The following is a 15753-nucleotide window of genomic DNA, read 5'->3' as shown; positions in this document are numbered from 1 at the left end:
CCTATGTAGCAAATAGTGCCCGCCAAGGGAATGCAGGGAGGAGGCAAGTAGCATATTCCTATATACATTTTCTTGGTATTCTGGTTGTCTTTCAACAATACATTATAGAGAAATATTCTTTTTATTATTACAAGCCATTCATTTATTGCCCTCTGTAGAGCAATGACTCAGATAAATGCCTTATGACTTTTCATAATGTAACTTACATATAAATTAAATCTAAGTGCAAGTTTTCAATGATTCCTAAATTTAAGAGTGTTGTTAATCTGACTATGAATTTTGAATGTTTGTGTTCCTGTATTTTAGAATATTTCATCTTATTTTCTTCTCTTTAAGCCGTAAGATGATTGAAATTATCTCATTTTCCTCTACTTTCCCCTGTTTCATTTTAGTTTACTTTATGGTATTTATATGGAGAGAGAGAGGTATGTTAAAATATTGTTATAAAAACCTCAGTTGAGGCTACATATGACCTATTACTCTACAGTATAGCATTGTTAATCTTTGACCCAGTATATTAATTCCTTTGGTGAATAAATGTCACCAGTCATTTCTTTATAAAAGCATTTTAGTAAGAGGACCAGCAATATGGAGACAGATTTATCCCTCACCCCCAGAAAAAGATCAAGTCAAACAGTAGTGTAGAGCAGTCATGTAAAATATGAAAATACATAATTTACCACTGCAATTTTCATATTAAAAGCAGTTTAAAACTATGAGGAATTCAAAAACTTTCTATCTTGGTTAAACAGGCCAACCAATAAAACTGACAGAGATCACTGTGAGAATTTATATATATATATCTAGTCAAGACAGAATAAAACCGTTTGTAATTGTTTAAAAGTGGTCATTGATAACTAGCAGTATATAAACAGTGTCCACAATTTGGTGGCTGGCCACGGCTTTAATTTTTTTTTTCAAGTTATTTCTATAGCAGACATATTTTTGAAGTCTACCCACACCCCTGAGTTCAGTAATTATACTTTTAGAGTGTAAAATTATATGCCCTTAATTAACAACACGTACAAAGCTACAAAATGTCATCTATACAGATTAAAAACAATTTTAAAATATTTACCAATTATTGATTGAATGGTTTTACTGGGGTACATATTTCAAACCTTTCAGCCAACTGGCTTTTAGTTTTAAGCCCAAATTGATTCATATATTCACTGCAGGATATTTCAAAAAGAGTGCAACAATAAGGCATTAGTAAAAATAACATTGTAGTAGAAACAGATTTTGCATATGTGAAAAGGTAATTTATAAAATACATTAATCACTTTTTTTAAAAAGAACTTAGTTGTAGTATCATTAACTCACATGGTACTGAGAATTGGACCTGTCGACAATTTTTTTTTTCTATAGAAAATTTTATCTTGCTGTAAGCAAAGTCTTTACAACAACAAAACAAAACCCTCCAGGAAAAACTATATGGCTGTGAGACAAATAAGCAAACATACCATTTGATAGCGATTTTTGCCTAAATTTTAAAATAAAAATGTCCACACTCTTTAGTTAAAACATTAAGCCTCTGTCAAAAATGTATTTCTTATTTTAGGGTACAGGATTAAAGGACAAGATGATACTTACAAGTAAAGAAAATTTACAAGAAAAAACTTAACAAAAGTTTTGCAATAAAAGTATCGTAACATTCAAACTTGACTTATAACGAAAGAAACAAGGTTGCAAACAAAAATGTTTACGGGTTTTCCAAACATAAATAAATGAAATAGTGTTTAGGCAGTAGGGCTCATGCTGATGGCTAGCAGGAAGTTAACAGAGTATAATCTACTTGGAAAAAAATATTTAATGTACAAATAAGCCCAAATTATGGACTGCAGCAATTTAATCATCACTGCCATTTTTCTTACTTCCAAAATAAAGCCTTGATTAAACCATTCATACCCTATATTACTCATACCTTTACTTCAGAGATTGAGGAACTATATACAACAAATGAATTTATTTTCACCATAGGGATAACATACTGTACCTCTCTGCCAATGTTACTTGAAAATCTTCCATGTCAAAACAACTTGACAGCAGATATAAACAATTAAATAAATACGCAATGATCTTTCATTACAGTCCTTTAAAGACGCATGTTAATTCATGCTGTTAATCTTAGGATCACAGTGCATAGAATCCAAATATAAACAGTTGGGGTGACTTTTAAAGTAATGTTGGATCCCTCACTTTATATTTCCACTATAACTGATAAGTTCATTTCATAGGCCCTATCATGCATTAATCATTGAGTGGCAGGAGTTAATGAAAACTTTTCCTGTTACAACGTCCATTGCCGGCAATGAACGTACCAAAACCGCCAAGGAAGTCATTGTTATTGCACAATACATGAGGACCTGGAGCTTTTCCAAAAGCTTAAAAAAATAAAAATAAAAAATGGAATTATATTTGACGTTTCCTGACACCTGCATTAATACTGTATGACTAATAAAAGCATGTCAGTTGCCTGGACTGAACCAGCGATCAACATGCGCCCAGAATGCACACGAGTAAAAATGCAGTAAAAGGAAGAAGTCTTCATTGCCTATAGGTCACTTCCAGTCAAAGGTTAAAGTTCAAAGACTGAATGATCAAAGTGCTCATTTTCTCAGTAGGACTATCTTCTGCTAGGAGGATGGTAACAGTGGCATCAACAAGTATCATCTTTAAGAAAAGGAGAAAAAGATAATTAAAAAGTCAAGTATGTTTAAGTAAATTCTCCAAGTTTGTTTAATGTAGAAATAATTTCAATTAGCAAGAAGTACAGTTTAAATGTCTGATTTGCCTCCCCCAAACCTGTGAATACAAAGTGCAATATGCTTTCAATTATACAGTGACAAACAAATTGGTTCTTTCAGGGAAATAGTAGTTCACACAAACCTTAAAAAGATATCTTATTAATACATTCTATTTAAAATTATAAACTGATATATGTTAGCACATATTCAGGATGTATCAATCTTAAGAGTCTTGTTTTATAAGCAACAAGTTAACACTGTGATGAGACAGGAAGTAAACTCCTAACCAACAGTGCCATGCTGTTGAACACAGAATAATACATGATATGTCTTTAGACATGAAGTAACCATTCTTCAATGAGATGCAATCTCCAACTCAATAAATTGTTGAGATTAATTTCCCTTTAGAAAATGAGCTTTCAGGCTGGGCATGGTGGCTCACCTCTGTAACCTCAGCACTTTGGGAGGCGGAGGTGGGGGGATTACTTGAGGTCAGGATTTTGAGACCAGCCTGGCCAACATGGTAAAACCCTCACTCTGCTAAAAATACAAAAATTAGTCAGGCATGGTGGCACAAACTGGTAGTCCCAGCTACTCAGAAAGCTGAGGCAAGGGAATAGCCTGAACTCAGGAGGCAGAGGTTGCAGTGACCCAAGATCACACCCCTGCACTCTAGCCTAGAGACAGAGGGAGACTGCTCCCCCAACAAAAAAAAAAAAAAAGAAAGAGAGAGAGAAAGAAAATAAGCTTTCAGCAAATAGAGATACATATGCAAATAGGGTCATTTAAAAAACTCATAAAATTATTTAACAATAACTTCTGATAGCCTCAGCACATACTTATGTAACATAGACAACTTTAGGATTATTTATTTTACAAAATTTATTTTACAAAACATATCTGAAGGATTTATTCTGAGGATGAGTTATTCTTCAGAAGAAAGCAACATAAACTAGGCCGGGCACGGTAGCTTGCACCTGTAGTCCCAGCACTTTGGGAGGCGGGTGGATCACGAGGTCAGCATATCGAGACCATCCTGGCTAACACAGCTAACTCGCCTCTACTAAAAATACAAAAACTTAGCCGAGTGTAGTGGCTCACACCTACAGTTCCAAAGGCTGAGGCAGGAGAAGCGCTTGAACCTGGCAGGCAGAGGTTGCAGTGAGCCAAGAACACGCCATTGCACTCCAGCCTGGGCAACAAGAGTGAAACACCATCCCCACCAAAAAAAAAAAAAAGAGAGAGAGAGAGAGAAAACAAAAAAAACAAAAAAGGAAAGAAGGAAAGGAAGAAAAAAAGGAAGGAAGGAAGGGAAGAAAGAAAAAGGAAAGAGGAAGAAAGAAAGAAAAAGAAAGAAGGAAAGAGAAAGAAAGGAAGGAAGAGAAAGAAAGAAAAAGAAAGAGAAAGAGAGAGGAAGAGAGGGAGGGAGGGAGGGAAGAAAGAAAGATGAAACTGGTGGCCAAGAGTTGTGAAAGTACTCAAGGAAAAAAATTCTGAAAATCCTAATCAAAATATTTTATAAATTGTCTGATATGGTTTGGATATCTCTCCCTTCATATCTCATGTTGAAACGTGTGATACCCCATGTTGGAGAGGGGCCTACTGGGGAGGTGTTTGGGTCATGGGGGCAGATCCCTCAGGAATGGTTTGGTGCCCTCCTTGCAGTCATGAGTTCACATGAGATCTGGCTGTTAAAAGATTTAGTCTGGGACCTCCTTCCTCTGTCTCTTGCTCCCTTCTCTTGCCATTTGACTTGCCTGCTCCCCCTTCACCTTCTGCCATTAGTAAAAGCTTCCTGAGGCCTCACCAGAAGCAGATGCTGGCACTGTGCTCCTATACAGTCTGCCAAACTGTGAGCCAAATAAACTTCTCTTCTTATAAGTTAGTCTCAGGTATTTTAGAGCAACACAAAACAGATTAATACACTATCTCATGTTAAAATTGATATACTGCTAATTAAAAACCAGTAAAATCTGACTTCCAAGCTCAGCAAACTCTAGAGTATTCCATGATCCAGTAATTTCAAGAGGGAAACAGACTGGAGTTTAAAAATAATCATCACTGGCCGGGCGCGGTGGCTCAAGCCTGTAATCCCAGCACTTTGGGAGGCTGAGGCGGGTGGATCACGAGGTCGAGAGATCGAGACCATCCTGGTCAACATGGTGAAACCCCGTCTCTACTAAACATGCAAAAAATTAGCTGGGCATGGTGGCGCGTGCCTGTAATCCCAGCTACTCAGGAGGCTGAGGCAGGAGAATTGCCTGAACCCAGGAGGCGGAGGTTGCGGTGAGCCGAGATCACGCCATTGCACTCCAGCCTGGGTAACAAGAGCGAAATTCCGTCTCAAAAAAAAAAAAAAAAAAAAAAAAAAAATCATCATCACTAATTCATTTGATGCTTTTAAATAAATAAGAATAGTATCTTGGCCGGGCACGGTGGTTCAAGCCTGTAATCCCAGCACTTTGGGAGGCCGAGGCTGGTGGATCACGAGGTTAGGAGATCGAAACCATCCTGGTCAACATGGTGAAACCCCATCTCTACTAAAAATACAAAAAATTGGCCGGGCACGGTGGCTCAAGCCTGTAATCCCAGCACTTTGGGAAGCCGAGGCAGGTGGATCACGAGGTCAAGAGATCGAGACCATCCTGGTCAACATGGTGAAACCCCGTCTCTACTAAAAATACTAAAAATTAGCTGGGCATGGTGGCGTGTGCCTGTAATCCCAGCTACTCAGGAGGCTGAGGCAGGAGAACTGCCTGAACCCAGGAGGCGGAGGTTGCGGTGAGCCGAGATCGTGCCATTGCACTCCAGCCTGGGCAACAAGAGCGAAACTCCGTCTCAAAAAAAAAAAAAAAAAAAAAAAATACAAATAATTGGCTGGGCATGGTGGTGCGTGCCTGTAGTCCCAGCTGCTCAGGAGGCTGAGGCAGGAGAATTGCCTGAACCCAGGAGGCGGAGGTTGTGATGAGCCGAGATCGCGCCACTGCACTCCAGCCTGGGTAACAAGAGCGAAACTCCGTCTCAAAAAAAAAAAAAAAAAAAAAAAAGGTATAGTATCTTTAAGAAAACAAGTAGATAGTTTATATCCTCTAAGGTTCACTCAAAATTTTCTTGGCAATGCACAATGGCTCACGCCTACAATTCCAGCATTTTTGGAGGCAGAGGTAGATGGACTGCTTGAGTTTAGGAGCTCAAGATCAGCCCAGGCAATATGGCAAAATCTTGCCTCTACGGAAAATACAAAAATTAACCTGGTAGGGTGGTGTGCGCCTGTAGTCTCAGCTACTTGGGAGGCTCAGGCAGGAGGATCACTTGAGTCTCAGTGGTTGAGGCTGCAGAGAGTTGTGATTCCCCAGGCAACACTGTCAAAAAAAAGTGATGTTCCGGCCTGGCACGGTGGCTCATGCCTATAATCCCAGCATTTTGGGAGGCTGAGGCAGGTAGATGACAAGGTCAGGAGTTCAAGACAAGCCTGGCCAAGAAGGTGAAACCCCATCTCTACTAAAAATACAAAAATTAGCCAGGCATAGTGGTGCATGCCTGCAATCTCAGCTACTCAGGAGGCTGAGGCAGAGAATTGCTTGAACCTGGGAGGTGGAGGTTGCAGTGAGCCAAGATTATGCCACTGCACTCCAGCCTGGGTGACAGAGCAAGAGTCTGTCTTTAAAAAAAAAACAAACCTTGGGATGACTATAAAACAAACTTAGGAATATGAAAAAGTTCCTTAAAACACGACTTCTGCAATAGAGTAACACTCTATAGAATTTCAGGGTGGATCCTGAAACTAACACTAAAACTACTCATACTTAAATCTCTAAGCTAAAAGATGGTGCTAAATTCTATATAATATGCCAAGATGGCACTAAACTCTACCTAATATGTCAAACTACTGGGGATAAATTTTAGGGTGATACAAGATAACAATGTATACAAGGCCGGGTGCAGCAGCTCACGCCTGTAATCCCAGCACTTTGGGAGGCTGAGGCAGGTGGATCATGAGGTCAAGAGATCAAGACCATCCTGGCCAACATGGTGAAACCCCGTCTCTACTAAAAATACAAAAATTAGCTGGGCATGGTGGTGTGTGCCTGTAGTCCCAGCTACTAGGGAGGCTGAGGCAGGAGAATTGCTTGAACCCAGGAGGCAGATCTTGCAGCCAAGATCGCACCATTGCACTCCAGCCTGGGTAACGAGCAAAACTCCGTCTCAAAATAAATAAATAAATAAATAAATAAATAAATAAATAAAAACAATGTATACAATAAGAAAAGTGATAGATAAAATTCAATTTGAATATAATGTTATCCAGTTAACTACTAATTACCTTGTATCTCCAAAGACATATCATATCATCTTTGATAGGTGGTGGCATAAATGCATCTTTCTTTATTAGCTTGTTCATTGCAAGAGGATTTTAGTATAGTAGGTTTCTGTAGAATGTGCTACCAAAATGATTAGGAAATCTTTGTGAAGCTATTTTCCATATCACAATCCCTGTCAGACTGTATACCCACTTTGAATACCCTAGTTTAGAAGAAACAGATGATCCTTAACAGCTGGATCCACAGGGACTTGCAGGATTAAAAATCCACGATGGCTATATGTAATCAAGAGTTTATAAGCAAACTGTAAATATAGATACAAGTATGAGCCAAAGCCATGGCCATCCTTTTTCTAAATAGGAGGGCCATAACTAAGAAGCAAAAAACTTATCTGTTAGTAGGAAGAACATAGTTTGCCAGCAAGATGAAAGTATTACTGGATACCAGGACAGACTAACTCCAAAAACACAAAAAACAAAAAATGTTGTCACAGTAAACCTAATTTGGGTTGAGACAAATACAGGCTGACAAAAGGTGGTAAAAGAATGATACGTTTAGGCTGGGCATGGTGGCTCACACCTATAATCGCAGCACTTTGGGAGGCCAAGGTAGGTAGATCACAAGTGAACGAATGCATTTTCTTACAGGGTCCACAAGGGGGTGTAGTTTTAAGGGCAAGAACTTCCCAGCACCATGCCTCCCCCACCCCCACCATCCAGCTCTCTCCATCCAGGAGACTTGGGAAGAAACTTAAGAGTCAATCACCCCAGCAGAAGTTTAAAGGAACTCCCTTCATTGGCCAAAGGAACTTGGGGAGGTGGGAATTTCTCCCAGGATAAAATTTCTCCTTCACCCACACCAGATTTCCAGCTCTCTGGAATGCCCTCCCACATAGTGGGAGCTCTCTTTCCCCTCCTGGATTTTCTCCCTCTGGGGTCTCCCCTTCTACCCAGTGTGGAAGTTGCTTTTCCTCTCCTAAACCCCATCTCTCTCTCTCTCTCTCAATTCCCTTCTATTCAGTGTGGAAGCTGTCTTTCCTCTCCTGGATTCCATCTTTCTGGATTCTCTCACTCCGTGTGAGAGGAGCTTTCTTTCTCTGGTTTTCCCCCTCTGGGAACCCTTCTCACTCAGTGTGAAAGCAGCTTTTTTCTCTCACTCAGTGTAAGAACGAGCTGTTTCTTCTTCTCTCTCCTTTTTCTCTTTATCTAAATAAATCACTTTCTGCAACCACTTTTGGAGTCAGGTATTTTACTTTATGAGCACACTGCACTGTGGTCTCCTATCATTCTTGAGAGTGACAGACCAAGAACCAGGAGAAACATCCTCTCAGGGAAGCTGAGGGCTCCCCTGAACCCCAGCATGAGGTCAGGAGTTCAAGACCAGCCTGACCAACAAGGAGAAACTGCGTCTCTACTAAAAATAACAAAAAATTAGCTGGCGTGGTGGCACATGCCTGTAATCCTAGCTACTCAGGAGGCTGAGGCAGGAGAATCACTTGAACCTGAGAGATGGAGGTTGCAGTGAGCCTAGATCACGCCACTGCACACCAGCCTGGGCAACAAGAGTGAAACTCCATCTCAAAAAGAAAAAGGTATATTTAACCTCTTGGCTACAGTATCTGTGACAAGATAATGGCTTAAAGAAAAATCTGAAATTAATCATTTATATTTTTCCTGGAATTACAGAAGCCTCTACTAAAATTACACTTTGAAATATAACATATGAACTCTCAGATTCAAAGAGGTAACACCTACCATGGCTAACTTCACTGGACTTCTGGGAAATATAAATGAGAGAGAGAACTGTATTAGAAAGAGGTCATTTCGTTTTCTCCTGAGAATAAGAACTATCAAATAGTTTCCAACTATCATGGAAACCCATCTCCTTGGATATCCCCAGGGAAAGAAGACCAGAAAAAAAAAAAAAGGAACACAGTAATATAGGTCAGTAGATACGAAGCAGATGCTACCCCTAAGAAAGAGAAGAGAAGAGATTTACAGTTTTGTCTCTCAACGATTTAGAGCAGGCATCCCCAAACTTTTTACACAGGGGGCCAGTTCACTGTCCCTCAGACCGTTGGAGGGCCACCACATACTGTGCTCCTCTCACTGACCACCAATCATAGAGGTGCCCCTTCCTGAAGTGTGGCGGGGGGGCTGGATAAATGGCCTCAGGCCGGCCCGCGGGCTGTAGTTTGGGGACGCCTGATTTAGGGCATTAAAATTTTCCTTTAATGAACCAATTCAAGAAATATTTCAAAGTAGACAACAGACTTGCTACACAGCAGCAAACAGAAGGCACAAACAAACTGATTAAAAGTGTGGAGTCAGGAATTTAGAAAATGGTTTTGTAACTCTAAAAGGTAGTACAAATAAAGTTCACAATACAGGTAAATCTATGGACAGCAACTATATAGCAGAAGAAAAGGCGTTTGATACTACTAGTCTGAGACAATTTTATGCTTCTGCTCTCTTGCAATCTTTGTATTTCTATAGAAATGTTCCAGCTGAACAGAATCAGAATGTAGTCCATGGTTTTTTTAAAATGATATTCCTCTACACCTCCCCCAAATTACAGATTCATCATTTTGTTGGACATGCTATCTAAACATTATGCGAATTCACTTCCTATAAGCCTAGGTCTCTGAAGCCAGTCTTCAACAGCAGCCTTAAGTTACACAGGGTGAGCATCCCTAACCCAATATCTGACACTTTTTAAGCATTAACATGACACCTAAACTGGAAAATTCCAGACCTGACCTCATGTGACAGGTCAGTTAAAATGTTATTTCATGCAAAAAAAATGCTTAAAATGCTGTATAAGTCCAGTGCAGTGGCTCATGCCTGCAATCCCAGCACTTTGGGAGGCTGAGGTGGGCAGACTGATTGAGTTCAGGAGTTTGAGACCAATTTGGGCAACATGGTGAAATCCCATCTATACCCCTCCCAAAATATTAAAAAAAAAAAAAAAAAAAAAAAAGCTGGAAATGGTGGTATGTTGTCTGCAGTCCCAGTTACTTAAGACACTGAAGTGGGGGGATCACCTGAGCCCAGGAGGTTGAGGCTGCAGTGACTATGATCGCACCACTGCACTCCAGCCTGAGTGACAGAGTGTGATTCTGTCTCAAAAAATAAATGAAGTTTTGTGTAAAATTACTCTCAGATCATGTGTTTAAGGTATATGTGAAACATACATAAATTTCATGTTGAGATTCGGCTCCCAACCCCAAGACAGCTCATTATGCACATGCAAATATTCAAACAAAATAAAGCAAAACAAACTGAAATCCAAAACACTTCTGGTCCTAACCATTTCAAATAAGTGATATTCAACCTACAGTTTATAACTAACCATTCAATTTTCTAAAACTTTAAAAAGAATAGTTCCAGCCACAGATCTGTTCTCCCCTCTGTGGGAAGCAAATCATTTATGAATTTAAGTTGTATATGCCCGAGACTGACCTCAGAAAACAAATAGATCAATATAAATAATGGATTTTAGTTAGCTACCTCACTGAAATTATTTTTATGGTCTCACAAAGAGATATACTTTCTTTCTCAAAAACAATGATTGTGTCTGTTTTATGATATAGAACTTTGAGGTCTCATTCATTTATTTGTGCATGGAACTGTATGCATATCTGTTTTCTAAGGAAGATGCTAGCCCTGAATTGTAAGAAACTTCTTCAGTCCATCTATAGGCTGAGGTGAGCTGTCTACTTCGAATACCTATTTTGGTTAGGCTTCTTTATTTGTTGAACCCTATTCTCCCTGCTCAATTGATTATTCAAAGCCTAAGAATCCCCTCCACTCCCCTACTGCCTTAACTGGAAATGAATATATTTGCATTTCAAAGCAGGTGTGACTTCAATTCATTAATGAATAGAAACTATAAAAGAATTCTGGAATATTGTTGAGAGATAGTCAACTTCAAGTAATAAAGAAATGTATAGGAACTATCAAGACAACTTTTTATTTAATATATCCAAAGACCTCTAAACACTAATGGGGTGACTTTCACGTTGTAACAAATCACTGTGTGTTAAGTAAGAACCTCAAAAATAAATAATAAATACAAGGTAAGATGCATATAAAGACACTAACAGTGGAGTAAACAGTGACTGGCCTAATTCTTAAGGGATTCTAACTAATAATCTAGAAAACCACAACTTTAAGCTGAGAGAGGTCTCTCCCAAGAATTTTAACACTGGTATCTGGTAGCTCGCTCAGCTTTAGCATGTCAGCAGGGTCCTCCTCCTCTTACAAAACCAGGAAACCAAGTGAATTTCACATTTGTTGTTTTTCATTAGCTGTATTTCCATCCTGCATCCAGCATCCAGGAAGTCCCCTTTGGAGTATATGTATAGTCACTAATCTAAGCCAAAACCTCTCTTGCCTCTTTGCTTAGATCTGACGAACACTAACTCACCTTGATGCAAGTATGTTGGGAAACACCACACAGGAAGACTGTGGACCTTGAGACCTGAGGCATACAATTCCACTAAGTTTCTAGAAATTGAAATGCTAAGTGTTTCAGTGAGTTTATCCAATTCTTAGTAAGCCTTTGTTCAGTCTCTGATCTTTCTGCCTTGAAGGTCACATAAGGAAACTGGCCTGTTTCATAATCTTTTGAAAATGAGATGATGCTAAGAAACATCAAGAGTCTGTATTTCTTGGTAACTTGGTGTTACACTGGAACTAAAGCAGCTAAGCAGACAAAAGGTATGCTGACTTGTGGAAAGTTCTAATAAACAAAATTAATGTGTTAGGCTTTTTATAAAAGTATGATTATCTTTGATAAGATTATCCAAATTTATCTATAATGCTCTAAATTTATCTATAATGCCAGGAAAAGCTATTATTCACATTGCCTGTGACTGCTATTCTGATACATAAAAAGAAGACAGTATGTGCTACACAGCTGAAATGCATTAGCTTTTTAAAAGTGAAAGAAAAGTTCAAAGAAGATTCCCTGCAGCCATCCTAGTTGGATGATAGAACAACTGCTTTACCATTTCGATGTATAACAAATATTACCATTCTTGAACTGCCTATGAAAGTCATTTTCAAAACAAAGTTGTCCCTTAAAGGGAGAATGGTGGGGGGTAATGATTCAAACATTCAGTGTTCAAGGAAGAGGAGAAAATATATATTAAGAGATAAGACCTGTAATCCCAGCACTTTGGGAGGCTGAGGCGGGAAGATCACAAGAGGTCAAGAGATAGAGACCATCCTGGCAAACACGGTGAAACTAAAAATACAAAAAAAATTAGCTGGGTGTGGTGGCATGCGCCTGTAGTCCCAGCTACCTGGGAGGCCGAGGCAGATGTTGTGGTGAGCCAAGACTGTGCCACTGCATTCCAGCCTAGCGCCTGGCGACAGAATGAGACTCCGTCTCAAAAAAAAAAAAAAAAAAAAGAAAAGAGATAAGAATGGTCATTCCAAGTCAATAAACCAAAGATATTTTAAAGAGAATTACCTGTAAATGAAAAAAAAATTCTATGTACCCAAGATTGGGGACTGGACTAGAACAGTCTTAATTTAGGTGAATAAGAATCCAGTGCCTTTTAAAAATAGTTTATTTGCATTGGTGGGGAGAGGTGAATGAAGAAGGGATACCTTCAGTCAGTTTACAGGAAAAACGAATTACTGTATGAACTTCAGATTATTTTATATTATGTAAAAGGTTAATTTGGTTTGAAAGACTTTGTTTTGTTTTTGGTACTTCTTGGCTTACTTGAAAATTATGTCTCCAAACTACTAAAAGGAACTTTATACTTCTGTCATGAAAGTGTGGATTTCTCAGTAATGTAAAAACTGTTAACTCTGTGAAAAATAGCTTCTATTATAAATTGTAATTTAAAGAACTAATCCTTGTATTTCTGGGTTTATCTTTCCCCATTTCTTATTCAAAAGCAGTAAGAAGAAACTGTGAAGATTTTTTTTTTTTTTTTTTTTTTTTTTTTTTGAGACAGAGTCTGAAGCTTTCGCCTAGGCTGGAGTGAAGTGGCATGATCTTGGCTCAGCTCACTACAACCTCTGCTGCCCAGTGGGTTCAAGCGATTCTCTTGCCTTGGCCCCCGGAATAGCTGAGATTACAGGTGCCTGCCACCAAGCTCAGCTTATTTCTGTATTTTTAGTAGAGAGATGGTTTTGTCATGTTGGCCAGGCTGGTCTCAGACTCCTGACCTCAGGTGATCCGCCTGCCTTGGCCTCCGAAAGCACTAGGATTACAGGCATGAGCCACTGCGGCTGGCCAAAACTCTGAAGTATTCTTAGATGAAAGACTTCTTATAAATCCTTTGAACCATATAAGCCAGCATTAGAGGGGCTAGAAAACCAATTATCTTTTTGAACTTTCTCTACCAGGGAGTAGTAAAATAAAGGAAAATAGGAATATCCCCTAACAATGGGGTGAGAAAGTAGGAGAGAGGGATGTATTTTAAAAAATATATACCTCATAAAAATAAAACAATGTCTTCTCAAGTTGCATGAAAAATCTCAAGGTGCTTTAAAAACACTTGCGGAAAAGAACTTTTCTATTACTAGTAAGACTGAATCTGAACCAGAATTACTAAAGTCTTAACTTTGACACTAAAAAATAATTACGTTTGGCTGGCCAGGTGCAGTGGCTCCCGTCTGTAACCCCAGTACTTTGGGAGGCTGAGGCGGGCAGATCACCTGAGGTTGGGAGTTTGAGACCAGCCTAACCAACATGGAGAAACGCCACCTCTACTAAAAACAGAAAAAATTAGCTGGGCATGGTGGCGCATGCCTGTAATCCCAGCTACTCAGGAGGCTGAGGCAGGAGAATCACCTGAACCCAAAAGGCGGAGGTTGCGGTGAGTAGAGACTGCGCCACTGCACTCCAGCTGGGGCAACAAGAGCAAAACTCCATCTCAGAAAAAAAATAAAAAGTATGTTTGTCAAGATTCCTAATTGGCTAATCTTAATTTTTGATGAATGTGGTAACTTACTACAGTAGGATAAAGGAGTCTCTGACACTCAGGATTTTTTTTTTTTTTTCCTAAAGCTTTTTTGTGGAGGCACGGAGTGAAGAGGCTTAATGTTTGGTCCTAAAAGGCAAGAGAAGGTAAAAAGAATGAGAAGCCAGCAATGTAAACTGAAGTAAAAGGCCATTTAATTCAAGTTGGGTTTTATTAATAATTTGAAGGGAACTTCAGTGTCCAGTAAGAATTAAGCCTGTTTATTAATGAGTCTATTTGGAAACTTTGTCAAATAATCTCAGAAATAATAGTTCTCATACGACTAGCTACATCAGAATTATCTGGGGGTATCTTAAAAATGAAAGCAAAACCAGCATTCCAGGCATCTTAACAAAGTTTATGAGGTTCCTCCAAGGAGGGAGTACTTAACAAGACTTTGCTGAAAGAGCTCCTAAGAAGAGAGTTGTGTGTGTAGCAGAATTAATTCCAGGCAAATAGCACACGTAGAGGTAACGTATGGCAGACTAGGAAATTGAGTATATAATAATAAAGTGCTACACTGAATATTTCACAAATAAAACCTTTCTTAAGCATTATTTTTTTTAGGACAGATTTCCTGAAGTTTAATAACTGAAACAAAAGGTTTGCTCTTGAACTTTAAGTTTGCTAAATATTGCTAAACTGCTTCCTTAAAGGTTTATACAAACTTGCTACATATCACCAGCAAGTATGAAGACACTTTTATCTACTCTTTACTCTCCTTCAGTATAGCATTTGTTTTATAAAACTCTGCAGATTCAGAAAATTAGTTACAAAATCTTAAATTGGTAATTATTTTACTAAGCTGCACTTTTTTGCCTATGTTGTCATTTATCCATAAGCAACTTTCATAAAGTCTTTATTTTTAATAAGCTATAAACATTTCACAATTTTTTCAAACTTTATAATGATAGTAGTTTAAAGTTATTAAAGTTATAAAAGTTGTAAATTTTCATGTAACTGAAGGTTTAATTTCCTTGTGATTCCTTTTAAATTCAGAAATTCTTCCTGCCGGGCGCGGTGGCTCAAGCCTGTAATCCCAGCACTTTGGGAGGCCGAGGTGGGTGGATCACGAGGTCCAGAGATCGAGACCATCCTGGTCAAAATGGTGAAACCCCATCTCTACTAAAAATACAAAAAATTAGCTGGGCATGGTGGCACGTGCCTGTAATCCCAGCTACTCAGGAGGCTGAGGCAGGAGAATTGCTTGAACCCAGGAGGCGGAGGTTGCGGTGAGCCGAGATCGCGCCATTGCACTCCAGCCTGGGTAACAAGAGCGAAACTCCGTCTCAAAAAAAAAAAAAAAAAAAAAAAAAGAAAGAAAGAAATTCTTCCTTCCTCCAGGGAGCTGATACTCAAAATTGAAAAAAATATTTTTTTGTTGTATTTTAAAAGATACTTAGGCCAGGTGCGGTGGCTCACGCCTGTGATCGCAGTGCTTTGGGAGGCCGAGGCAAGTGAATCACCCTGAAGTCAGAAGTTCAAGACCAGCCTGGCCAACATGGCGAAACCCCTGTCTCTACTAAAAATACAAAAATTAGCCGGGCATGGTGCTGTGCCTGTAATCTCAGCTACTAAGGAGGCTGAGTTAGGAGAACTGCTTGAACCCAGGAAGTGGACGATGCGGTGAGTCAAGACTGCACCACTGCACTCCAACCTGGGCAACAGAGTGATACTCCGTCTCAAAAAATAAATAAAA

General features: G+C 39.2%; 1 protein-coding gene across 2 annotated transcripts in view; it reads right to left on the bottom strand.

The window, feature by feature from the left end:
- Positions 1–1919: 1919 nt before the first annotated feature.
- UBE2W (ubiquitin conjugating enzyme E2 W) overlaps positions 1920–15753 on the bottom strand; it is a 77205-nt gene continuing 63371 nt past the window's right edge. For both annotated transcript variants that reach the window (XM_074386982.1, XM_003940686.3), the window contains one exon: positions 1920–2673. In XM_074386982.1, coding sequence (XP_074243083.1) covers positions 2660–2673 — 14 coding nt within the window. In that variant the 3' untranslated portion in view covers positions 1920–2659. The remainder of the gene's footprint in view (positions 2674–15753) is intronic.

This window comes from Saimiri boliviensis, chromosome 15, assembly GCF_048565385.1.
Source record: "Saimiri boliviensis isolate mSaiBol1 chromosome 15, mSaiBol1.pri, whole genome shotgun sequence".
Lineage (NCBI taxonomy): Eukaryota > Metazoa > Chordata > Mammalia > Primates > Cebidae > Saimiri > Saimiri boliviensis.
The sequence above is the reverse complement of the archived record's forward strand: the minus strand, read 5'-3'. Positions and strand labels throughout refer to the sequence as shown.